General features: G+C 39.5%; 1 protein-coding gene across 1 annotated transcript in view; it reads right to left on the bottom strand.

Annotated features, from left to right (window-relative positions):
- Window positions 1-228: 228 nt before the first annotated feature.
- Window positions 229-27,301, bottom strand: part of LOC124622390 (cytochrome P450 4C1-like) — a 40,651-nt gene continuing 13,578 nt past the window's right edge. Inside the window, exons 4-12 of the mRNA XM_047148079.1 lie at window positions 23,497-23,682; window positions 16,300-16,369; window positions 15,900-16,026; window positions 14,577-14,649; window positions 14,392-14,501; window positions 13,073-13,141; window positions 7,385-7,556; window positions 4,483-4,662; window positions 229-391 (exon numbers count right to left, since the gene is read on the bottom strand). Of these exons, the coding sequence (XP_047004035.1) occupies window positions 234-391; window positions 4,483-4,662; window positions 7,385-7,556; window positions 13,073-13,141; window positions 14,392-14,501; window positions 14,577-14,649; window positions 15,900-16,026; window positions 16,300-16,369; window positions 23,497-23,682 (1,145 nt within the window). The 3' untranslated portion in view covers window positions 229-233. The remainder of the gene's footprint in view (window positions 392-4,482; window positions 4,663-7,384; window positions 7,557-13,072; window positions 13,142-14,391; window positions 14,502-14,576; window positions 14,650-15,899; window positions 16,027-16,299; window positions 16,370-23,496; window positions 23,683-27,301) is intronic.

Raw genomic sequence — 27,301 nt, 5'->3', positions numbered from 1 at the left:
CCTTGGAATAAATAAGCTTACCAACTACGAAGATACAACAAAAGTGTTCCATTCTTTCACGGAAATTTACCAAACTCTTCAAATCAGTATAGTATTATTATTTGTTGGCCAGAAAGTATTGTAAATATGAAAGAGTTTATTTATTGCTATAGGTTACAGCACTTTATTTACAGAACTTAAAACTAAGGACTAGAAACTTGGTGCGTATAACTTGTGGTTCAGTGTCTTCCGCTCTACCGCGGCGTCAGGCGGACGTAGACGCCGTTGACTGGCCTCAGCACCAGCTCGCCCACCACCCTCAGGTCCTCCAGTTTCTCCACCGTCTCTGTACGGAAATTGCGTAAGATGTATGACAGCACTGTCTTCTCTTCCAGGATGGCGAACCTCTGACCTGCAAAAATCCCATAATCATAGGCCAAAATGGTACTCATTGATATTACTTAACCTTACTTTAAAAAAATTGAGCGTTTGGTACGTGTAATTTAGGAGTACCAGATAGCACAAGAGTCTGTTCACTACCGTTGAAACCAACATGTTTTGTATGAATGTGAAACGCACACCGTGAGAGATTTTGAGAAAATGAAACTGGAAACTCTAGTATCTGTGGTGCAGAAGGACGTTAAAAGTTAGGAGAAACTGCGCGTCAAAAATGACCAGCAATTTGACAAAAATACGTCTGCTCTATAGAAAAGTGTATTTCATGCCAATTACAAAAAATGTATAGTTTATAAACATTTTCATTTCCCGGTTGTTCGTATAGTTAGTTTGAACGTAAAGTTGCTCAGGTTCCACGTCCGTATGCCATTTTAAAATGCACCAGAATCCTTGATGCCTTCTTCTTTTCATTACTTTTTCAGGTTTTAAATATGGGTCGTAACACAGTCGTATTCTAGAAGACTCTGACTATCGGAACCCAAGTATAGGCGTATCTAGAAACCTGTGACGTATTTGGAATCAAAGATCTTATGACAAATTTGTTTACTTCTTGTTTTAGGCATATGAAACACAGTGAATGGGTTTTCAGTGGTAGAAATGCCGAATAGAGAAATTTCACCCCGAACGGATGTTTCGAGCCAACCAGCTCAAAGCAGCATCGAATAACGCTCATCATTTGGTTCAACAGCCACCAACAGAAATTCGGTGTACAGGCATACAATACATTCGCAAGCATTCCTTGCTGTTATGGAGTCTATTAAGCCTAACTAAAACCGCTGCATAGGGAAGTGGATACTGGAAACTCTGTTACTGATCAGCTGAGAGTAACCGAAGCCGAGAGAGCTGCAGAAGCTATTACCAAGGGAGCTAGGATAAATGAACGAAAGAAGAGAAAGAGCATGGAGGAAAAAGAAACAGGTGACGAACAGGAACATGCAACTTGAATGTTCTAAAACAGCATAGTGCTAAGCTAAGAAATTTGTAGATCCTCTTTTCTGATTTACCGGAAACCTGAACTTTTATCATTCAGGTACACATTCCTCTCAAATGAATGAAGTTAAATTCACCAAACTTGTCACGTATAATTAGAAGGTCCTTATACATCTCCCCTGCCTACTATTTTCTGAAACTTCTAAAATATGGTGATCAAAGCGAGTGTTTCTTAATCCTCATTTGTATATATACCTCTCGTAGTAAAATAAATTTTGTTATTTTTCCCAGATTAGCATCAGAAGGTTAAACTGGATGTATAACATACTTCCCTGAATGTTGTATGTAGCCTGACTGTTTTCCTAAGCTGTCGAGTTAGTGGTAGCAAAGGAAATGGAACGCCAGTGAAATAGTGTTCTGTTTTTTAGCCTTTTGTAATTTGTTTGTCAACACCATAATATAATACACATGTAAACGATTTTCTCAAAAATACTTTGCCTAATATCGGTAATTATTTTTACAAAATTGAGCTACTTGTGCGTTTTATATCAGTATTACTTTGAGGGGGAAGGGAATTTTAAAAAAGCCGTCGGTTCAGGGACGAAGCCCCTTAAGTGCCGAAATGAAGAGGAAGTATGAAGAAAGGTGAGAGAGACGGTCAACAAAGCATGTAGCCGGAAAATATTCTCCTGAGGAAGCCTCCTAGTGCAGCTTTGTAGTTACAGAAGGGATCTGTTACACAGAATACGAGCCCAAGGACTGGGAGATTTGTGTTTCCACGAAATATGGAAACTTGCAGATTCAAACAATGTAATAATCTGAAAAGCTTCTAGACAGAACTTTTCTTTATTTTCAGAAGGAACTGACCAACACGTAATTCAAACGCCTAAATGAAGGCTCTGAACAGGTCAATCAGACAAATCATATGCCTTTAGGATATATTGTCGAGCAACAACGTAGGGGACACTTCGCTACCAAACCTAACTTGAAGCAGTTTACTGCGATTGCGTTGACTTTCCCGGCGTAATAATTCTTAATAGTCTCCTCGGGTTTGCTACCGGATGCTAGTATCCAGTAGCTAAGCCGAGGAAACTACCAGGAACTATTTCAATGTCTGCCTGAAGGTCGGTCAAGGCACTGGTTCTTCGATGGGCAACGTAGCTATTACTATTCTAGCCTTGCCTAGTTAGGCTGCAATACGTGCCAACACAACCAGCTCCTGGAGCAGATGTCGTTCTATTTACATAGTATGAAAACCATAATTTGTTCAGAGCCGCACATATCGCCAACTTGTGGTGAAATACATTAATGCCTTCATCATAACCATCATCTCCTTCCAAGAGTTAGGTATTATAGTCTTCTGTTCCATCCACCTCTTAAGACGTTCGTCTTATTATCGCTTTATGATCGGCCGTTACATTCTTTGGCAATCCAATTTCTGTCATTCTATCAACATGATCCTTCAACTTATTTCTATTTTCTGTTATCTTGTCAGTAACCGAAACGATTTTTAAATCTAATCTTATTGTTTCATTCTTCATTTTAACCTTTTTATTATAAGTCCTTACATATCTTGTGAGCATCACTCCTGCTGTCTATAAGCGTGATTGTTCTGTTTTCGTTACTGTTCATGATTTGGAACAATATGCAAGAGTACGTATAGCCGTATTTTTATAGAGAAGACAGCTTGAAATTTATTAACCTTATTCTAAATGTCTTTGTCATCGTTGAAGTCAGTATCACATCCTAGATAACTGTAGTGTTCTAACATTTTCTCATTTTCGATCTGACTGCATTCTTCCCTGTGAAAGCCATTGTCATTGTATTATTTACAGATATAGTGAAATAGTGTTTTGATTAAATGTATATATTGTTCTTTGTAAGAACAATCAGCCTTTACGAAAACCTATGCAATGATAAAATATTTATGATAAGGAAACCATTGGAAACTGTTGAAAAACATAGGTAATTTGACCAGAGACACAGTTAAAGTTTACTGTCTACAGGAAAACCTTTGATAGAGCAGAAAGGCCCTAATTGTGAAAAAAATTAGACTAAGTTAATTTACCAGAGTACAAGTCACCCTGCCAAAGTTCTGGTTGTCCGAAAGTAATAGTAACAACTAGTAAAGTCACACTCTGATAAGTTTTACTAGGGTGCACATATTATTGTTTTATCTCCAATTTTAGTGTATTATGGAAAGATGTGTTGGATGATGCACTCAAGAGTAAAGTGACCCTATGATTAATTTTACTAGAAAAGCAGTGATTTAGTCTCAAATTAGTTATGGTGTATCATGGTAAGGTGTCGCTTATTTTGGATTCAAAATAAGTAAGTCATTGTTTAGTGTGTACTTTCCATTAGTTTCGCCACGGTAAACGTAGGTATATTTTATAAGTATGAAATAGTTGTATTTTACTTTAATTACATCCTTCCAATTGATGTACCTAATACTATTATTGATCAAAAATGTCACATTTAGGTACTGTGTTAATGATCTATAAATATCATTGATGTAAGCTAGCCTTTTAAGGTGGAAAACATAATAAATCCATCACTAAATAAATAAGTTTCTAAAGTTTCGTAAAGGAGTGTACTACATACGTAGATGCCCAACATAGGACTAATTATTACAATGTATAACGTATCTCGTATTTGGGGAAGACGTCGGGGACTTGAGCTAAGACAGCCTGCAAAGACCTCGTCACACAAAGAAACAGCAGAAAATATGGATTAAAATCTGCAGAGATGAAGAGATTAGCGTAACACATTTAAGATTCTATATAACATGACGTAATACAAATGTTTCAAAATGAGGTATCGTAGAGAAATTATTGTTATCTTCATCACTGATGTTACAAGTTTGTGGCAGATTACAAACTATAGCTCTTAAGATACGCATCAGACACTGTGTCAATAAACAACCAAACAAGAAATTTGCCACTACTACGTCTGCTAACTACTTTCTCAGTCTCATGACGTAACGTAATGGAATTAAAGCTTTATCATGTCAATTTTTTTCAGTACATGGAGTTGCTTTGTAACAGTATGTAATCAGAGACTGCCATAATATTTTAATAGAGCCTCTTTGTGGTGCAGAATGTAGCAACTGCTTACCTATGCAGTTGCGAAGCCCGGCGCTGAAGGGCACGTAGGCGTAAGGGTGCCTTCCCTGGGCGTTCTCTGGCAGGAAGTTGTCAGGGTTGAAGCGGTCCGGGTTCGGCCAGTGTTCAGGATCGCGGTGGACTTTGCGGATGTGCAAAAGTATCGTTGTTCCCTTCGGAATGTGGTAACCACCTGGCAGATGGACAAATCAAACATGAGGCTTATCATCACCATACATCACCATGTTGAAATTAAACCGCTGTGCAAAAAAAAAAAAATTGAGATGGTCGAAGAATTCAAATATCTTGGAGACTGGATCAGATGGAATGCCCTCGAGAAAAAGTTAATGCAGTCCAGAATAAGTAAAAATGAATGACGTTCCAGCTCACCCAAAACACATAACAAAAAGTCCCTGTCATGGAACGTAAAAATACGCATTACAATAATGCCAAAAACTACACAGAAATTTTTACACCGGAAGGATACACAGAAAAAATGCTCTGTACAAATTAATGCTGCTAAGGCGCACTGCAGTATTCAATTTACTCATTTCTGCTGCACGAAGAACCGCTTATGAAAGCGGTTTGTGGAGCGCTAGTGCATGAATCGGCGAATAAGCAGATCCAGCCGTGGCAAGCGAACGCAGCGCCACGTAGAGCGAAGTCAAAAGTGCAGACGAACGAATTTTAAGCACTTTATCAATGCCAAAAATGTCCCAAATCATCGATTTTTTGAATAACTAGCATTTCATATAGTCAATTAAATTGTTGTAGATTAATTGTTGCTCAAGCGACTAGTAGAGGAAAAAAACAAGGCAATTTTTGATGTTACAGGCATCTCCCACCAATGGGAACTTGAAATTGTTGAGATTAAATATTTTATAACAATTTCTGTAGCACAGTTATTATGATAATTTTTGAATAATTTTTCATTTTACTAACAATGAAACAGCTCAATGATTATTATATCCAGTTGTTACAAACATACAGGGTGTCTGTTAGATCAGTAAACAAACATTTTACTTACATCAAGCACAATTGACATAAGAAAAAATTAATGCGTACAGATACTTCAGTCATTCCTAGGTTCAGTTAGGCAAGACTGGAATTGAGTAAGAAATGGTCATAGCGTTGTTCGGCGTGTTGTGCTGCATGGTAGGTGTACTGGATGAAATTCGTAAAATATGGAGATGCAAACATACGATGAAGAAATGATTGAAGTTAACTGTCTGATAACTTTCTGAATAATGCTCCTCATTACTGAATTTTTTCATTCTATTTTTTTTAAATATATAATTTATGCGGGGCTGAACCACGCTATTACTTCCAGATGGAATCAGAATTTCTTTTCGTCGTCTTCCTAAAGACAGGGGTGTCATTATGTCCAGGCCAACAAAAGCAATGAATTATTTTCTGTAAATGGTAAGGTAATAATAATAAAAAAAGTTTACTGAGTAATAATTTGGCAGCATGCAGGTAGTCATTCTACACAGATTTTGGCTTTCTGCACAATGCAACGTAGTATGGCTTACTAACTGTGAAATCATGAACACATGGGGTTGATGGCAAACCAAGGTTGGCAAATCATTCGCAACGAAATAATCATTTTAAGAGTTTCAAACCGTACATAAACTTGTTTTTATTTATTTTTTCTCTTTTCTCTTTTTTTGTAAGTGAACCAAACCAACCAGGAAACACAATGGGTTGTGGGTGAAGCCTATATATTACAAATATTACTGTTAACAAGGATGTCGAATATTCAGAAAAATAATCACCAATTAATAATGCGTATGGGGTGTAGGCAGTCGTTCTACGTGGATTTTAATGTAAACACAACGCTACATGTTATGTTTTGGTAGCTGTAAAATCATGAGCGCTTGGGGATGATGGCGAACAACGGTCTCCATACTGGACGCAAAGAAAAAGTCATTAAACTGGGATAAATTTCATCCAAATTTATACGTGAGCATCTATGGACAAACTACTAATGAACTACGAATCCTTATTGATCAACGCATGAAATATCAGTGGTTCAGTATCACACGATGTCAATAGCTCACACTATACTCTTTCCGGGAAGTTTACTAAAAGGAGCAAAATTAATGTACCGAAACGCACTCCTATAGCGAAAATGACGCTGAAAGATACCTGAAACTTAGACGAGACAGCCCTACAGAGAATGTCCGTTACCTTACCACGCCGAAACCATAATCCCTGGCATCACGGATGCACAGAAACGGCTCCACTTTCTAAAGAATGGAGGGGGAAAAGGACGCGTTCGGCCTGACCAATCATCGCACCACAAATAAGTAACCTGACGTATATCTTAGACTCATCTCCCAGCATTCACTCCGTGCTAACCTTGCTAAATTAGGGTTATCAATGGCTCTAATCTACTCGTCCTCTGTGATTACCCACGCAAGCGTTCAGACTTACAATATTCTCATTTTCATTCAGTCACGACTACAGAAAGCGAACACAAACGCGGAAAGGATGTGTATCAATAAATAAATGAACGAGTAAGCCCAGCCATTCTCCGGAAGCTATTGGTTTGCGGAATAATTAAATACGTCACAAGAAAGTCTCCGTTATAAATAAGCAACATGCCTCAGAGAATGTAATCGTAATGAAACGGTACTTACGAAACCCTTTCATGTAACAAGCTGGTACAAGGTTTCAACTTCATGGTCAGCATTGTTTACTTCTGTTCTAATAGCAGACAGTGGAGACTTGCAAACTGGAATACCAGTAGGCAAGTGGATTATTTGACAAATAACATAGAACGTTAAAGCATATTCATAACTAATTATATTCTGTGAATGTTACGACACTCTTCCTGAACGTACGTACTACAAGGGTACGCTCATTGGAGAAAGAGTCGACAGATGAAATATTAAACAAAGTGTTTTACATACCTACTTCTACGTCCTGGGTAACCTTTCGGCCTACGAAAGGCACGCTGGGATAGAGCCTGAGCGACTCCTTGATGACCATCTCCAGATACTTCAAGTTGTTGAGGTCCTGCATCGATGGATTCCGCCGGGCATCCCCTCCGAAGACATCGTTAAGCTCTGCGTAGACCTTCTCCTGCAATCATTATTGTAGTTGTTGAGATCAGATAGTGAGAGAAGGAAGTAATGATTACGCAAAAGCTAACTGTTGCTGTAATATGAAGTATTCATCCGTGGTTATGTCGTAAGCTCCTCTGCAAGGAACTATATAGACTATAGTACGATTTATTAATGGTTTTTCCTAAAATTAAGGAATATTTTTTCCTCAAACGTGTTACTTTTATTTATAAAGTTTCTGGTTTGATCACTTTGAAGGTATGGGTACATAATACATTGACGGCAAAAAAATCCCAGCACCAAGAAATAATTAACTTAGATTACAGACATTTCAGGGATTCCTTTCTCTAGGTAATGTGTTTAAGTGATTGACATCCTGGGTTACTGGAAGCGCGAGCTAAGTCATTGTAAGTCTGAAATGCTGGTACATGAATAACTGGTGTAACGACCAAAATGTTGAATGCAAGCCTGCAAGCGTGGATGCGTTTTGTTGTACAGGTGGCCGAGGTCAGTTCGTGGGATGGAGTTTTAAATGTTCAAATTTGTATGAAATCTTATGGGACTTAACTGCTAGGGTCATCAGTCCCTAAGGTTACACAGTACTTAACCTAAATTATTCTAAGGACTAATACACACACCCATACCCGAGGTAGGACTCGAAGCTCCGCCGGGACCAGCCGGATGGAGTTTCATGCTTGTTGCATTTCGTCCGTCAAGACAGGAATGGTTAATGCTGATTCTGGATGGCGCTGGATTTGTCTTCTCATTATGTCCCGCACATGCTGTATTGGAGACAGATCTAGTGATCGAGTAGACCAATGCAACACGACAACAATCTGCAGAGCATATTGGGATACAATAGCGGTATGTGAGTGAGCGTTATCCTGTTGGGAAACACTCCCTGGAATTCTGTTCATGAAGGCAGCACAGCATATTGAATCAGCAGGCTGACGTACAAATTTGCGGTCAGGGTTTGTAGGATAACCACGAGAGGGCTTCTGCTGTTATACGACATCGCACCCCAGTTCATAACTTCAAGTGCACGTCCAGTGTGACTAGGACGCCGACTGGTTGCACATGCTCACCTGACCTCTTACTAACAAACACATGGCCATCACTGCCAGCGCGGGAGAACCAGATTTCATCAAAAAACACAGCAGACCTCCACTACTCCCTCTAATGAGCTCTCGCTAGACTCCACTAAAGTTGGAAATGGTAGTTGTATGGGATCAGTGAAATGCATGTTACAGGGCGTCTGACTTGGAGCTGCCCTTGAAATAACCGATTTGTAACAGTATCAGCTGTGTCGGAACCGCGCGACCGCTACGGACGCAGGTTCGAGTCCTGCTTCGGGAAAGGATGTGTGTGATGTCCTTAGGTTAGTTAGGTTCAAGTAGTTCTACGTTCTAGGGGACTGATGACCTCAGATGTTAAGTGGCATAGTGCTCAGAGCCATTTGAACCATTTGAATCAGTTGTGTCACTGTGGTTCCAACCAGTGCTCGAACCCCTGTTGCAGAGGCAGTACGATGCGCCACAGCCATACACCTCTCGGTAGCGCCACGTGGCTGCCCGGAACCCGGTCTTCTCGTGACCGTGCCCTCCCGCAACCACCGCTGCCAACAGTCACGTACACGGCAACTAACGCTTACGACCATTACAAGGTGTAAACCTGATTTACATCCTGTAAACATAAGTAACGCCACTCTTGTGCGACTGTTGCTAAATTTGAATATACATTATTTTTCAGATGTAAAAACAAGCCTACCAACTTCCGTTTGTGTCACTAAACTCTTTCTTCGTGTTGGGATCTTTTTTCCGTGTTCTGGTGTTTTAGATGAAAAGCAGTGCTTCCTTATAAAATATGCGTACATTTCACTTATGGCATTCTTGGCTCATTTTTACTTATTCTGAAAGCCACTGCTTTTTCCTTCTTTTTTATCCTAGAATCGAAAAAACGTCCCAATTTTTCGCGTTTTTTAAGCTCCTTGTTTCTCACCCAGTGTTTATGTTACCTTCACTTCGTCTCACTTTTTAATACTTCACAAGAGAAAGACTCCTTTAGTTTCACTTGTTCCGCACTCACCACAATATTTATTTTTATTTGTTTGTTCTCTTTGTAGGTTGACAACTTGTGAATGTGATAAAATGAACCTGAATAAACCACAAACACCAACGTCAGGCTATTAGTAGTGTAACGTAGATTAGTGTCCGGAGACGCTCTCTGGGGATGGATCCTGTGACTACGGACACCCATACTCCTATTTATTGGCCTTTGGAATTAACTATTTAGCCAGAGGACTGAGTAGCTGCACATTTGATATACAGTGTGATATATGCAGCGTAGACATTGGAAATTAATTCCAGGTAAATTCCGTGGTACACTTTGTACGTTGACGCATTCAGTGCAGTCCATTTACCACAACTTCTTACTCTGTAGCCTTTATGTCTGACTTATAAATGTGATATCCGCTTCTTGCAGAAACTGAGCAGTACTGACATAGTCTGTTGTGGTCAGCTGTCGAAACAGGTCCGTCACAGATGAAGGTTTGGAAATTAAGGCTCTGATCAAGGCCTTAAGAAACTTGTGCCGGTACCTATCATAGCGTGAACACCCTAGTGTTACATGGTTGAGGTCTGTAATCTCAGTTGTGTGGACTTTGCAATTTGGAGATGGCTGAACTTTTATCTTATAAAGATGTGAAGGGTAACAGCTGTGACACAACCGGATGCACATATGGTAATAGTATGGCGTCTGGGTAGCTTTATTTGAAAGAACCATGTTTTTCGCGAAATATTCTGCATTTTTGCGACATAACATCTTCCTTTGGACTGTTGTGAGTTCTCACACGTCTGTGAATGTGCTAATATATGTAACACTACTAATCACGTAAATAGGTTGTTTAAGAGCCGAGAAATCGGTCGCGAATAAATTATCAGTTAACATCGGTGTGTATCTGTTGACAGAGGGAGAGAGAGAGAGTCAGAGAGAGAGACAGAGAGAGAGAGAAGAGAAAGAAACAAAGAGATTAGATTGTGGCAAAAGGGGGATAGAGAGAAAAGTGTGTGAGTGCGTATGTGTATGTGTTTGGGTAGGTGTGGGCGGCTGCAGAGCAATGAGGATGTCTTAGATGTCCAGCAGAGATGTGAGCGATGGCGGTGGGACAACAGTTTTAGGTTCGATTGTAGAAGGTCGGAAGGTGATTATGGGAAAGAAACTACGAGAAGATAGTAGAGGTGAGAGGGAGGAGAGGGATGGCGTTGGTGATGGTGGGTGGATGACACTTATAGAGGTTTGAGCATATGGCTAAATTTTATGTTGTATTAATCGGTCTATTAGTTTAAAAAGTACATGGTTAGCTAGGTTGGTCTCATCGTTTATGAGTTGTTTCTTTTCTGTTACAATTGAGTGAATTTTTTGGTAGCACTTTGTTGGGCGACAAGCTTTTTGTTTGTTGTGTATCCTTGTGTTTCTGGTTGTAATTTTATGTTGGTAATGGTGAATGTGTGATTTGTCCTCTACTTCCATTCTCTTACATGTTCTTTGTAACTTATGTCAAATGTTCTCCTAATTTGACCAATACATTTCCCATCACACATTACATTTCAGTTGGTGTAGTCGTGATTTATGGTACAGACCTGATTTTCTGCTGATTTTGGAAGGAATTTTAAAAATGAATCCCACTTTTTATGAGCTATATTCACGCTTTTGGTATTTGAAAATATTTCATATCATGTTGTTGTATTTGTATACTACCTTCTGTTTTCGTTTTCATTCTAACTGAAGTATAATATAAAATACAGGTATATGATTACATCTCTACATATGTCACCCACTGACTGTCGCTCCAACCCTCCCACTCAGTTCCCTTTCACCACTACCATCTTCTTCCAGTTGCCCTCCCTATAATCATTTTCCCACACGCAAATTCGAACTACTACCCTCGCTTCCCACTTCACTCACATCTCTGATGAACTTATAAGACATATTCACTAATTTACGCTCACAAACACAATTTCCCCTCTCCCCCGCACACACACACACACACACATCCACACACACACACACACACACACATGATTATGACAAAAATCATTATACCCACTTCTCTGCTGAACATCTCAGACACACTCACTATTTTGCACTCATCACACTTCCACTCCCTCGCCGCCCTCACAAACAAGTCTTTTCTCTCTACTGCCCCACCACGCAGTTTAATCTTTCCCTCTATTTCTCTTCTCTCTCCACGCGCGCATAAACACAAACACACACATAGAAGACTATGATGAAAAAACAGCGTCATTCACAGGTTAGTAGCACTCACAACATACACGGAAAACAAATGAATAAACATGAACACTGAGCTGAGTGTGAAACACGTGGAAGTTTTACAAAACTGAGGTGAAATGGAAATAACACCAAAGCATCGTCAGCAAAAGTGGTTTCAAAAAATGCGTAAAACTGCCGGGGGTTAGTGTGTAACTGAGTTTTGTTTCGACTTCACCCTCCGGTAAAAAAGAAGGAAAAAGCAGTAGTTTGCAGAATATGTGAACAAGAGGCATGAGCACCGTAAGCACGCTAAACACAAATTTTATGCGGAAATTAAGTTTTTAATGCAAAAAGACAAAAATGTACCAACATATTATTTGTCCGTATTTGAAGAATGACTGCAGAAGATGCTTTATTAGTAAAAACGAAACGCATCTGGTGTAAAATACCATTTTATTGAAGTATGGTTCAAATGGCTCTGAGCAGTATGGGACTTAACATCTATGGTCATCAGTCCACTAGAACTTATAACTACTTAAACCTAACTAACCTAAGGACGTCACACAACACCCAGTCATCACGAGGCAGAGAAAATCCCTGACCCCGCCGGGAATCGAACCCGGGAACCCGGGCGCGGGAAGCGAGAACGCTACCGCACGACCACTAGCTGCGGACGACTGAGGTATGCTTAAGACGGGAAAACAATTAATAGTTGATTATATCAACTGTTGCGGAACATGGACATGGAAGCGAACATGTAATCTATCACATTTTGGGAAGAGTGTTAATGTCCACAGGTACAACACCTGGCGTAAAAATGAAATTCAGTATCCATAACTAAGTTCTCAGTGACTAAGGATGGAGTTTAATACTTATCTTCAATCATTTGCCAAATAAAATAAACTTTACGAGGGGTAGCAAACAAAATTTTGAATCATATCTTAATTAATTTTTTCGGAATAGTTCCTTTGGTTCAACAGATAAATATTTTGTTAGGCAATGGAAGCATCTTTAGTGCAACAGAAAATAGTTTTCCATTTTTAACATGAGTTAAGAAGAGGACTTATATATTGGTTGTTATTAATTATTCAAGAATCGTGCTGCTCAGTAACACAAAAAAGTCATATATTAGTGGTCTGTAAGAAGTCACATTTCTGATAACTTCGACAGAAACTATTCACGTATCTATGACACCTACTAAAAAGGGAAGTACATTACTAAGGAAATGTACTCATGTATTTTCCATTTCACCACTAATTTGCTCACCTGAACATCTGGATGATGGCCCAGCAGAAAAAGCGTCCAAGCCATTCCAACCGACGTAGTGTCATGGCCCTGGAAAACAAAAACACTGTGTTACAGTCGGCGGCTCCACGTCATTCATGAGGTAAAACTGTAATAATTGTCTATGTAATGATAAATCAGACGTGAAAATGTTTTCAACCGCATACGAATGAAAACCACATGATCAATTAAAACAGATACCTCATCCTCTCGGAAACGACTAAGCTAACTCCTGGAGGAAATACAATCGATATTCATTGACCCCCATGTATGAGCCCACAACGTTATAAAGAGCCAAATTGGTTTTAGCTATGGATATTTTTCTTTTTGTGTGTTTTTAGAACTTTACTCATTTATATCCTGCAAGAGAGCCCACTCCTTCTTTTTTTTTTTTTTTTCGAGGATAAAGTGGAGGTCCAAAGCATTCTAACCGCAGGTTTTGGACGCTCTATTTTAGTACCAGCCTTCCCGTTCATAGGGCAAAGATTAAATGCCAGTGTGACATTAGTAAATAACAGCCTTTTCATCGAGCAAAGGTAAATGCAGAAATATAAAGATTAAGTTTAGCTGCAGATGAAAAATGGCTGTTATTTATATTTCTTGTGTACCGCCGAATAATACGAGATGATAACTGCACCTCAGTCTTCTGGGCAATGAAGTTGTGCTTGGAACTCGACACGTATGAACTGTTTCTCGTTAAACAACGCGAGAAATAATGTATTAGATTACCATGGCTAAATACGTAACATGATAATCAATATTTTCTTGATTTCATGTCCGTATCGCTTAGATATACGGCTGGCAACACTTAAGAGTCCTCACTTAAACGTTATCATTAAATACGCCCCGCAGACCAAAGGAAAAGTATGAACTTAGTTTAGTTTGAGCTATTGTATCTTTACAGATCCAGCGAGTGAACATTGTGCCTGAACTGTGGTGGACGACCTGCTTAACTAAGGGTCTACGAGTAACTGAGAGATTAACGATAGTGATATGAGAATCTAATTAATATCTCATTGAGTTCAATAGTGTTCAAGATATTTAAACAATGCTTCTTAAGTAACTCAGTCGTATCAGACAAAATGAAACAAGAATGCCGAAACCAGGGTCAACGTGAATTTCGAATTAAGTTTCATTACATATAATACCGTCTATATCTGGTGAACGTTTTAGGCAGTCCTGTACGTTACAGACAAAGAAAAGGATAATCTTCCTCTCAGCGATGGCCACCGTTAGATTTCAGAAAAAATTATTCTCTTAAGTTCATTTGGTATTGGTAGAAACAAGTATTCTTCGCTGACCTCAAACATGAACGTGTCGACTTCCTCTTGTATCGCCTCATCAGTGAGTTTCTGTGATACCTCAGAAGCTTCCAGCAGCATGTCCAGAAACGCCACTCGCCGCTTCCTCCCTGTAAAAAATGATATAATTCGTCGGAGAACTTCACGTAATTTCGCTTATAAGACACCAACGGAAGTCGACTTACCAAATTCGTCAATACTGTCTGATGTTGTCTTCTGCTTATTTGATTGCCTCGACAATCTCCTTTCATTAATTACCTGAAAATGAGAGAAAAAGTTATTTAGCAATTTATTGTGAAACAATGGACGTTTATGGGCGCAGGAAATTGAAAAATAACCTATGACTCTAAAACTCCATGTAACTCATTGGAAAAATAAATCTTTCTTAAGTAATTCTCTTTGAGCCTGTACGAGATGTATGATGGACAAAGCAAAAGTGAAGCACAATCTACCTCGAGTACCGGTGCTCTAACTTTACTCGTCAGTGTTTCGCGCAAAGAATGCAGCCCCTCAACCGTATAAGTTCATTGAACATTTCCGTTGGGCTTTCTTCCGGCCTATACTGACGGACGTGTTACGATCCTGTAAGAGTGCTCTGAATTCATCCGATGTCTTCTGTGATTCCTGGCCGAATTAAATTCCAAAGACTTTACTGACACTCCATAATATCTCGCAGTAGTGTCTTGCATGCTGTTAACTTTACGGATGTACCGCAACATTCACGAATACAAGTGTTCAATTCACTTTCCCTACGGCTAATATAATTCTTCGTTCCAAAATATGTAGCTTACAAATATTACTCCTACTGTTCTAGAAACGACGAAACTTTCTTTCTTTATTTTACATGCATCAGAACGGAAAATTAGGTCCAAGCACTGGTAGACACCACGACACCAAAGGTTCTGAAATTCAGAGACTAGGATGAGAATTTTTGTGCTCCGGCCAGTTTGCTTCTCTCAGTTTATGTGGTGAACATTTGAGGAAATGAGATGTGGAAGGTTTTAACTTTAGAGAACGAATTCCATGTAAGACGTACCAAATGAAAGGAATATTTAGTTAGAATGATACCGGTGTAAAAGAGAAACGTTGCTCTTTCTGCGGACCGGTGACCATAACTTAGTGACAGCGCGGCTTATAATTTTGTAAGTAGAGCGTTATTTTACTCTATAATGTATCACTGAAAATATTTGAGCGTAGGTTGCCTAGAGATTAGTGCGTCACCACTCGCCAGTCACACAGCAGATGATATTTCGTACTGAGCTGCAACACGATTGAGTAACATACTAAAATCTATATTTCAAGCTCAGTTCGACCTGTTGCTCTGCAGGGTTTGAGAAATTTTTGCTACCCACACATGACTTGTTATCATTATAAACACAGTCCACGGTTTCTTGCGTTCTTGAAACACGTCGCAGTCATTCAGCTTGCTGTATGCATTCTGAGTATTTACGTTAAGCTGTACATTCGGACATGCTCTGCTTACTTGTGGCGTTTTAGTATGAAAGTACCTTTTTAGTGAACCCTTGTAGGATTTCCACATTCTTAAAGAACTGTTTTCCCGTAGCAGTCTTCTTGTAGATAAAATCGCTGTGTAGCCACGGCGACAGACCTCGCTTAATAGTCATCTCACTGGCACTGAAAAGAAGCAAAATTTCCCTCTTTTAAAACTATGATCAGTTTATGGTTGCTCCGGTAAATCTTTCTGATACTACTGGCATATCTAGAATCAGATCATTAAAGGACTTGCTTATTCTCATAAATGAAGTTTCCGGGTACTGAATCTTGACGTATGATTAGATGCAAGTTACGTACAAGTTCCATCTCTTACCGACTTACAAGGTGCATGTGGTGCTAAGACGACAGTATAAATTAATTCATAGACGCAAGCAAAAAGCTGCGAAAGCTTACCTGTAGACGGCAGACACGTACGCAGACTGAGAGCCTCTCTGGGCGTCTACAGAAGTTCCCATCGCCGATTCTAGAAAAAAAAGACGAATCAGCTGTACAGTTAACATTACCACTCCAAGAACTTAAAAAAAAATTGGGAACAGCTGAATGGGTAGCTCATAGTGGCAGTCGTTATAGAGAGTGTCCGGGCTAGAGGTATACAAAACATTTGATAATATTTATTTCGGCTGGAGCCATAGTAATCGTAAATTTTTTGAATGATGCTTCCGCCATTTCGCTATAATAATTTTTATTTTATTGTTATACCATCGTTAGAAATTGTCTGGTATTACTCGATCATTTAGCTTGTCTCATACGTTGCCAGTTTAATGAATAACCTACCGATTTAACCACTGAATTTTTAGATACTATTATCAGAGTGACCGAACAATTGTTGTTTTATACTTGAGAAAATACTTTATACTGTGCATTTATTTTCTTATAGAATTTTACCATTTTCTTAACCGCATGCAGATTGCAGTGCAGATGTTGACGAAGAACTTACTCAAGCTATTTCACAATGCATGTTATGGATGAGAGTACACTAATTTGATTAGTACTTCAATAAGTTTTATAACATGGACTCTACACAAGTTTTATTTACTCGTCAGATAGAATGGATTTGAGTCCAATAATCTCGTGAATTTTGGTTTCCATCTTTTGGGGACCCATTTCTTCAGACTACCCCTTCCCCCTCTGTTCCCTGTCCCTCCCTTCCAGTGTCACGTCTATCTGGTTTGAATTACTTCTCACTTTCAGTTGACTCCACAGCTGCATCCATGTTCTTCCCCCTTCCCACCATTCAGTCACCACTGTATCGTCGTTTTCTTGGTGGACTGTGCTGCTGAGAGGGACATTTGGGAGTGTCTGCGTACTGCTGTTGCTGTTTGCAACGATACATATTACTACTCGCCTATACAGCGCATCATGATTTACACAATAAACTGTATTATAAGGTAGAAATTCCATGTTTGTTACAAATATATCATGACACGACTCTTGGCGATGTTTACATGTGAACTCTAATAGTGGACCTCCATGTAAACACTGTTAAGTACCGATAAATACAGAGATAACGTAACCATCACACGAAATAAAAAGTTCAGCTGCCTTGTTCCCTAGCACACCACATATCACATTGGGCACACTGCGCTGTCTCTCTGACGATCTCTGGAAGATCACTTCATCTATGCCCATGTCACTTATTTTCCGCAAAGAATACTGTGGCGCATACCTGTTTACTGGTTAGCAGTTCATATAACAGCTACGCTTTAGGGTCCAGAAATGAAGGTCTGCAATGCATTCAGGCATTTTAGACTTGTTCTCACTTTTATTAATTACAGATCGGGCCTATGACCAGGTACGCTTTATCTACAAGAACTTGTAATTCATATCTGTCTGACGTATTTCGAAATATAAATGAGATAAATAATCACGGTATTTTTATAGTATTTTTCATGGTTACCCTGTTTCTTGTTTATGTGATTTATACTTCTATTGTTTTTGTACTTGCCTAAGACTGAAATCGGGATCGTATAATAATAAAATAAAAATTATTAGAGTCAAATGGCAGCAGCATCATTAAAAAACTTCTGCCTATATTTCAGTATCTGTTGAGGTTTGTAACCATATTTCTCTAACATTGCACGCAGGACCTCAAACATTTTTACGCATGTATGTAGACTTCAGCGTGGGCACCGTCTGGAGCTCGACAGGTATCGAAACGGTACTCCATTTCGAGCACATGTTCATAAGCATGAGGGTGTTATGGCCTCTACTGCATCGTAGATCCGTTGTCTCTGGTCTGCCAGATATCGAACAGTTTCCTTAATAAGCTCCCACGCACCGAAATCCAGTGGAGTCAGATCGGAAGACAGAGGGGACCAGGAAATAGGATCCCCCTTTTCTGCCCCAGCACCGGAAACGTCTCATGGAGCGATATGGTGACATCACCATAATAATGGGTCGGGGGGTGGGGGGGGGGGGTGGCACCATACTACTTGGAAATGACTCGGGAGGCATCTGTGGATCTGCATAGTTCACTGACATGTCGAGATAATTGTGCCCTCTGATTCGTGCGCATACGCCATACTACTCAGTGATGTACATGAAATGGCGAGGAACACGTCTTGAAGAGTCTCCCTACCAACAGTGTATTTACCCAACAACATAAAATATTCATTTCTTTCGCTATAAGGAGTTGTTTGTATATACCTCTATCGCCGGCCGGGGTGGCGCTAAAGTCTGGAACCGTGCGACCGCTACGGTCGCAGGTTCGAATCCTGCCTCGGGCATGGATGTGTATGTTGTCCTTAGGTTAGTTAGGTTTAAGTAGTTCTAAGTTCTAGGGAATTGATGACGTCAAAAGTTAAGACCCATTGTGCTCAGAGCCATTTGAACCATTTTTTATAACTCTATCCCGGACACCTTTTACCTGAAAATATTCTCATCCACGTTATGCCGCATCGGTGGTAAAGCAAAACAAACATATACAGGCGAGAAAGAGTGTTACTAAAAGATCTGTAAATATGGACGTAAATTGTTACTTCAATTAGAATTGAAGGTTGCTTTATGTATAGTCTTGAACAGAAGGATAACGATTAACTTCGAGAGGTTATAGACAGCGCCTTCAGAAACAATTTGGGAATAGGAACCAATGGCCGACAACGTCATCCGACAACTCCACATGGCGTCGAAGATACAGAGGCCAACGCTTGCCGCTATTCCACCATTTCGTTAGGAAAATTGCGTTTGTCCACTGGCGGACTGCAAGAGGAATTTTACAATGAGACCGATAGTATTCAGGACCTAAGACAACTTAGAAAGCGTTCTTGCCCGCCGCAGCAATGCTGTAAAGACCACTTACTGCAGTTGTTACGTCAACATTGTGTTTCACGTTTACTGCATAAGGACAGTCTAGAGGCACGTACTGCACCCTATAACTATCGACACCGGATAACACATGACGTACAGTTTGAACCTCGAGACAGCTCGCTACAGCCCATCTAAGTTTGTCGATATCCGCACAACGTCAGCGTTTAGGGACACTGAGCGTAGAGGAAAGGTGGAACGTTAATCTCCGCTGCTCTGGCCAGAGACTGTTATTCGGCACTGACAGAACGCTGGCACTGAAGGAACGCTGTGTTTTTCTCAGCCAATGACTACATTTTGATGATACGTGGGGTCAGCACACCGCTCTCCGGGCCGTTGTCGGTTTTTCAGTTGGAGCCGCTACTTCTCGATCAAGTAACTCCTCACGCCTTTCGAGTCTTCTTATCAAGGGAAAAGCCCTGGCAGTGCCGGTAACTGAACACTCTCGTACGGGTGGGAGGGGGGGGGGGACTAGTTGAAACATACCTATGGTTATATCTCGTAAGGCCGGTCGTCCCGTTCAGCACATTTGCTCGATGGGTTTTCTGTGAGAACTCTCTGAGGAAGTCAGTCCTTTGGCAGTGTGCTGACAAATTGCTGCAGACAGTCGTGTATGAAAAACACATGCTCCATCTCCAACATACAAGTACAAAAAGGTTGTTCTCAGTTTCAATTTAAGACTGTCTTGCGATACTTGTACTCTCGATCTGTATCTCTAAACAGCAGGAGCACTTCAAACTAAGGACTCGATCGGTTTTCACGAGGTGTCCCACTCGACTCTTTTATATAAATCATCCATGTGGCAAGTGATTCTACTCGCCTTAAGTTCTGAGGGGAAATCGAATCTCCCTCTGCAATTTACAGTCAGTTGTTACTAAATAGTGATGTTAGTATAGTTGTTACGAAGATTAAGATTATATTCAGGTCAGTCTTCTACGAACTACTGGGACCTTTCGCCTGACTGAAAGCGGTTGTCTAAAACATGTCACTTCCCGATTTCTGGTGTAAAAATAAAGTGAGACACAATACACTTATTGAGTCGTTTACGGAAAATATCCATTGCCTAAATCTGTAAGTCCAAACAGCTGTTTGAAGATCTCACAACGAGAATTTCACTCCATTGAAATCATCATCAAACGAGCCAACTCCGTTAGTAGCGTTGAAGGGAACGATTCTTTGATCTGTTGCAGCTGAAATTACTATCTACAGAACCACTTCTTTATGCCCCTCCCGTTTCACACTGTTTTACACAGCACACACACACACACACACACACACACACATATATATATATATATATATATATATATATATATATATATATAAGGGCTGTCCAGAAAGTAAGTTACGATAGATCGCGAAATGAAAATCACAGTGAAAATCAGAAATGTTTCATTTGTAACAGCTAGCTACACCTTTCAGCTACTTCTCTACGTAGTCACCGTTCTGACTCAGACATTCGTCGTACCGTTGTACCAAATTTCCAATACCCTCATCACAGAAGGCAGCCGCCAGTGCTTTCCGCCAATTCTCTACGCTGGGCTAAAATTCGTTGTCTGTGCCAAAATGTTGTCTTCATAGCCAGCGGTTCGTGTGAGCAGAGATGAAACTCAGTGGGAGACAATTACGGGATGTATTGTGGATAACCAAACATTTCCAATGAAACGATGCAGGAACATCTTCATTGCCCCTGCAGAATGAGACTGAGAATTGTCTTGAAGAAGAAACCGCACGACAGTTATGTAATGTTGGTTGCATAGCTTCAGGGGAAAATTCTCACCAGGCCCTCGTACTTGGCGGGAGAAACTATTTTCTATAACATCTTTACGCGCTTACCAAGAGCCCAGGAATGAAAAGAGCGGCATAATTCTACCTAGAGTCATACTAGAGACACTGCCCAACACATCTTTGCAAAGCTTTATCGGATTTTCATAGTCGTTTACATTTCGCGACCGATCGAGAATAACTCAGGAAGTATGATAGGAGCTAAAAAGTTTTGGGGGGACAAGAGTTGCATGGGGCAACGGGGGCTGTAAAATGACGTTGGTTTTTCGTTGCTAGGTGGAGTCGCTTCAGAGATCCGAAGGTCATCCTTGTTTTTTTTTTTTTTTAATGAGATGCTATAGTTTGAAACTTATTTTCAGATAGCGGCTACCGAGACGAATCCAGTGATGTGTAACTTGGGGTTCTTGAAGGTCAACGTCCATTTACAGAAGGTGTTCGAAGTGATGAGCATTGGTATCAATGCAGTGCTTCATCTTCTTATCATGGATTTAGTGGTATTCCTTACCACATCGGCCCTTAGCGAAGAACATGCTCTCACAATTCTCTCTCAAATATCTACAGGTGTAGTTGGAACGTCTTTATAAACAATGACTTTTACGAATCCCTACAAGAAAAAATCTAGAGGCGTCAGGTCCGGCGAATGAGCCGCCCACGATACATCTCCTCCGTGTCCAATCGAGCGTTTTGGGAATTGCCTCTGCAACTCATTTCTAGTAATCAGCGAAAAATGTGCCGTACACCCACAGTGTTGATACCACATTCTGTTCCTTGTTCCTTAAGGTATTTCTTCCAACAAGAGACCTAATGTTTCTTGTAGGAATGTGGTGTACTTCGCACCATTAAGATTTCCTTCGATGAAGCAGGGGCCTATAGTTCTCTCCTCTAAAATCCGACACCATACGTTCACCGACCACGGTTTTTGGTGTGCAGCTTGCCGCACCTAACATGGATTTTCAGTTGCTTAGTAATGCATGTTATGCAAATTAACGTTTCCATGGTTAGCGAGTGTAGCCTCGTGAGTAAATAAGATCAAATTAATAAATGTGTCATCCCTCTGAATCTGAAGTTGAGCCCATCGGCAGAATTCAGTGCGACGCATACAATCCGTATCAGTTTATTCTTGGTGGAGACTGATGTGGTAAGGATGATATTTATGGCGATGGAGAACACGAACAACACTTATCTGTCTCATGACAGATTCCCTTGCGATTTGAAGCGAACTAACACAAGAATCTCGAACCACCGTGGCAAGAATACCAATTTCCGTTTCCTCGTTAGTAACTTTCCTTTGCCGGATGTGTTTTTGATGCGTTAAAGATCCAGTTGTTCTTAATTTATCATGCACATATTTTAATGTACGATGAGTAGGGCGAGTAAGTTGAGGATATCTTTCAGCGTATAAGTCTCTAGCTCTAACCGAATTTCGTTGGAATTCTCCGTAAATGTGAAGCAAATCGAATTGTTCTTCGAAGGAATACATCAGTCACATTCGCTTGATTCGGCGATACTAGTCTTACCGTTCATATTAGTGCTGTATTGCGAAACCGTCGAATGGTGTTTACATGTCAATGCCACATTACATGAATATACCGCATTCGGCGAATATTTACTATTTGCACGATATACGAGAGAGAATTGTCAGAGTAAGTGCTTCGATAAGTGCCGAACTGATAAGGAATATCACCCAATCCATGATAAGAACTGTATTGATACCAATGGTCGTTCACTTCGAACACCTTCTGAAAATGGACGTTCATGCCACCTTTTTGACCTTCGTTGACCTTCAAACAGCTTACTGTTACACATCAGGGGATTCGTCTCGATAGCTGCTATCAAAAAATAAGTACCAAACTATAGCTTCCCACATAAGAAAACAAAGTTAACCTTCGTATCTCTGACGCCACCCCATATAGCAGCAAAAAGCAAACGTCATAATATGGGCCCCATTGTCCCATGCAACATTTGTCCCTGGAAACTTTTCAGCTTCTATCTTATTTTCGGAGTTATTCTAGGTGGCAATAGTTAGTGACTCACCCTATATATATTAATTTTTGTCTAGGACAAAGGACTACATTGTCCCAGAAATAAAGTAAAATAATTGTGATCCCACAGTCTGACCAAGATTTTCGGTAAGTTCCCCTTGGTCACCAGGCGAATGCTGGAACTGGAAATAGCCTCCTGCATATTCCCAATTGAGATTTTCTCTGTTCTCTTCCACCCTTATGTGATACTTGGCTGAAAATAGGTTCTAAAACAGATTCCCCCCCCCCCCCCCCCCCCCCCCGCTCTCGTGACTTGCGATTGAAAGAAGTAAAATAAAATGTTTGAGCTGCAGGCTGACAATTATTATTATTATTAATATTATATATTTGAGTTTAAACAATTATTTTGAGTATTTTAGGATACATGATTTAGCCATATCTAATATGTATCACTGATGTCATATTCTTGCTATCGGTTTATTGTGGAACGTGCACAGTCTTTCAACGGATCATAACTTACCACAGATAATATCCAGAGCACATCGGGTGATATATGGATAGATATCGAATGGTTTTCCATCAGCTTTGGTCGTCAGTATGTCGATCAGTATTTCCGACTTCTCTGCGAAGACATCAATGAAGTTGTCTAGAATTTTGAAATGGAAAGCTGGCGTGATCATCTTCCGCCGAGAATGCCATTTTGCTCCTGCCACACAACAGTAAATTCGTTAGTTCTGGTACAGCCAACACTGCTACATACAAGTACAACCAAACAACAGGAACATTGGTAAAGTTCGTGAATGACATTGAGTATTGGTCATCAACGAGTCTATTTAAGTAGTAGTAATTATGTTAATTAAAATTGTGATGATCAGCTTTAGCAAACTGAAAATAACTTTAGAAAAACAAACTGATTATTGTGACTTTTATTTAAAGTGCTTTACCCGATGTTTGGTAATTATGATCTAGTGCAAGACAGTTTGATAATAAAATTGTGTGACTACTAAAATTTATTTGCGTCTGAACAACCTCCCGTCATTTCTACTCCTCAGCCGATTGCTGCAACTAAATTAGACATTTATTAAACTCTCACGAACCTATAGAATATCGTGTCGCCTCAATTATTGAAGGGAACTACTCAGAATCAAAGATGCAGAATTGATTTAAATCATGAAAAACAACGAAGAAGGGATGAGAAAGGAATTGTCACGGTGGCTCATAGATTCACGAAAATCTGTTCCGTACGTTATAACGAATGCTCCAAAACATGTGACTGACTGAAGAGATTTCAGAAGATTCTAAGTACACATTAACTGATTGTCTACATTAGGCAGGTGATGAAAGTGACGTCGAATACAACAAAGAGGTCTCAGCTTTGCAATTATTTACAAGAAACTTTCAAAGGACTACTTAGCAGACTATAGAAACGTGTAGATGACAGGAATAGGGAGTATTAAGGGGAATTTTGGAACTAAAAGTCTTATTAGGAGCACATCCTAAGTGTTAAGCTCACAATCCAAGACATAATACTAAAGTTCTTCTTCCACGCTTAAGTGTCTGTGGGCTTCAAAAAGGCATGGACTCTATTGACATTACTTCTGAACTTTTAAAACTGTAATAGTTTGCTGTGAGTAATCATACAATTACTGATAGACAAAAATTTAAGTTTTTTTGAAGTACTGAGGTCCTAACGGATGTTAATCAAGTACATGATCATTCACCATCTTATTCGATTATGTCCTTCAGAAAGTAATCTAATAGGTTGCAGGAGAACTAAGAAATAGCGAACGGAATAACGAAATGGAACTAGGCTAAAACAGTAGATTATTAGTATTCGGTATTCGGGATTAGTTGACATCCTTGCAACATAGTTTGGAGGTACAGCTGTGGAACGTCAGGGTTCCAAAAATAACTGCAGAAAGATAAAAAAAAACAGATCTTCAGGTGTCATACACAAAGACTGAACATATGACACCAATTATCCAGGCTGCAAAAAATGGATAATATAAATATGAAAACACAAAAATAATGCCCCTGAAGCAGAAATTGTACAGTAGAGTTAATTATCTTCTTTTTAGCATTCTTCTATCCTTTAGGTATTAAGCGAATTTGCCTGTTAACTGTAAGCCACCTTCGCCGGGTTCTTCCCCTATCTCCTCTTCCTTTGCGCATGTAATGTCTAGCCTTTAAGGGGAGTCTCTAAATCTCCATTCTTCCTATGTGTTCGTTCGATATCTTCTACAACTTACATTTTATTAAATTAGACCACTTTTTTAGTTCTTCTCTAATATATTCATTTCTTAATCTGACTTCTATTGTGCGGCCTTTATCGCTTCTCGGAAATTTCATTTCTTGTGTCTGAACACGGCTTTCTCGTTTCTTGCTAATCACCCAGAAAATTTAATTACAGCATCTTCAAGGTTTCTATTAACTGAATTTAATAAGCTTAATTGTCATAAATTTGTTGTAGCCACTTGTCCCCTGGCATCCAAGCTAACTGGAATGGTTTACTCATCCTAAGATTTTCTGATTCATCACTACTTTTGTTCTAATGTTTTCTTTCTCAATCAAGGCTATTATCTTAGTATTTTCTGTTGAGATCTCCATGTCACATTAAGCGTTGACGGTTTCAGTTAGTAAATTTCTTTCTGGATGTAATCTTCTTGACCTGCTAGGATCACTGACAGAAAATGATTTACAAGAGTCCTTCTGTCTAGGTATATATCTTTTCGAAATTCGGTTTTCTATTGTACATGTACGTAAACGTTAAACAAACATGGAGAGATACGGCACTGTTGTTGTAATCCTTTGTTCGTTGGTATCTCATTACTCGCTTTTCTGTCGAGATCTGGAATGATAGTCGTGTTCCGATATAAACTTTATACCACGTTTATTAAATCTTCCAGATTTTCGCGATTCGTCAATATCTTCCAAAGTTTCTGTATACTGACGTTTTCAAAAGCTTTTTCTTAAAAAAATCGGTAAGAGCGGTGTGTGTTTCTTTACAGCATTTTAGACTTTCATGTGTTTATACAGCTGTAAAATAAATACTGCTTCAATCATCGAGCGTCCTTTTCTAAAGCCCATTTGTTCCTCATGCAGTGCTACTTCCAGTCTGTTTTTAAGTCTTGTGTTTATAATCTTGGCATATATCGTGTGTGCTGAGTCCAGCAAACTTTTATTCCTCTGCAGTTACTGTATAGGCTTTTATATGCTTTTTTGAAAACCGATATTTCTTTAACAATGTTCTAGTCTTTGGGGATACTCTTGTTCTTCCTACATTCATTTAAGAGCTGTGGTAGTCTTTTAAGTAGTATTCCTTCGTGTTTTAACAATTCACCATAATATCATCTCTTACTGTTGCTTCTCCGTTCGTAAATGACGTCAGGGTAGATGCTATTTCGTCTGCCTGTATTTCATCTAATCCCATCTTAATTACTGGTTCAGTTTCAGTTTCTTGTGTTGTACCGTCACATCAAAAACCTATTTAATAATTTAACCATTGTTTTTCTTCAATATTGTTTATTAGTATCTTCTCATTTTCCATTGTGTTTAAAGTTTTAAAGAACTTATAGGAAATTTAGTCTCCTGTGAACATAACTGTCGATATTAGAAATAAATCTGTTCCACTGTTCCTGGTGGGTGCGTGGGTGTGTTTTTTTCTGCACTTTACGATATTTCTTCTACCGTTATCGTATTGCTTCTCCTCAGCTGTGGGGTTGTTCGAGTATTATGGACATGCATTCTGGTTTTCTTTAACAGCTTTCATGTTATCAACATTGCAAATTTTTAAGCCCTTTCTCTGGCTTGTTTTCTTTTTGCTGAGAGCTTCTCCTGCTACTCTACATATCACATTACTTAGATTTTGCCATTCTTCTTCTATATTATCATTAGTTTGCAAATTTCCTAGCTCTTTATTTCATTTGCTGTCTAGAAGATGTTTCTTGCTCGCCTCTTCAAACAAGTCCACTTCATAAATACTTCGACCTTATTGGTTACTCGTTTATTTTGTCATTTTCTTCCATTTCGCAGTAAGATCTATTCTGGAAATTACTACAAAATAATATTAATCTATATCTTGTCCTTTACAAGCTCACGACTTGCCTAAATGTAGCGAATTATTGATCTACGTTCTCTACTAGCCCAACTATACTTATCTATGTCTCTTTTCATAGAAAAGGTGAGATTATTATTTTTATATTATTTATTATTATTTTTATGTTACTCAAAGTGGCAAAAGGCGCTGTATTGTTCGTTACTGGGATGTTTCCTGTTCTGGTATTGAAATCACCCATCATTGCAGTCTGGCCAGTAACACTGTAATT

The sequence above is a fragment of the Schistocerca americana genome, chromosome 7 (genome assembly GCF_021461395.2).
Source record: "Schistocerca americana isolate TAMUIC-IGC-003095 chromosome 7, iqSchAmer2.1, whole genome shotgun sequence".
Classification (NCBI taxonomy): domain Eukaryota; kingdom Metazoa; phylum Arthropoda; class Insecta; order Orthoptera; family Acrididae; genus Schistocerca; species Schistocerca americana.
This window is presented reverse-complemented; position numbering and strand designations above follow the sequence as displayed.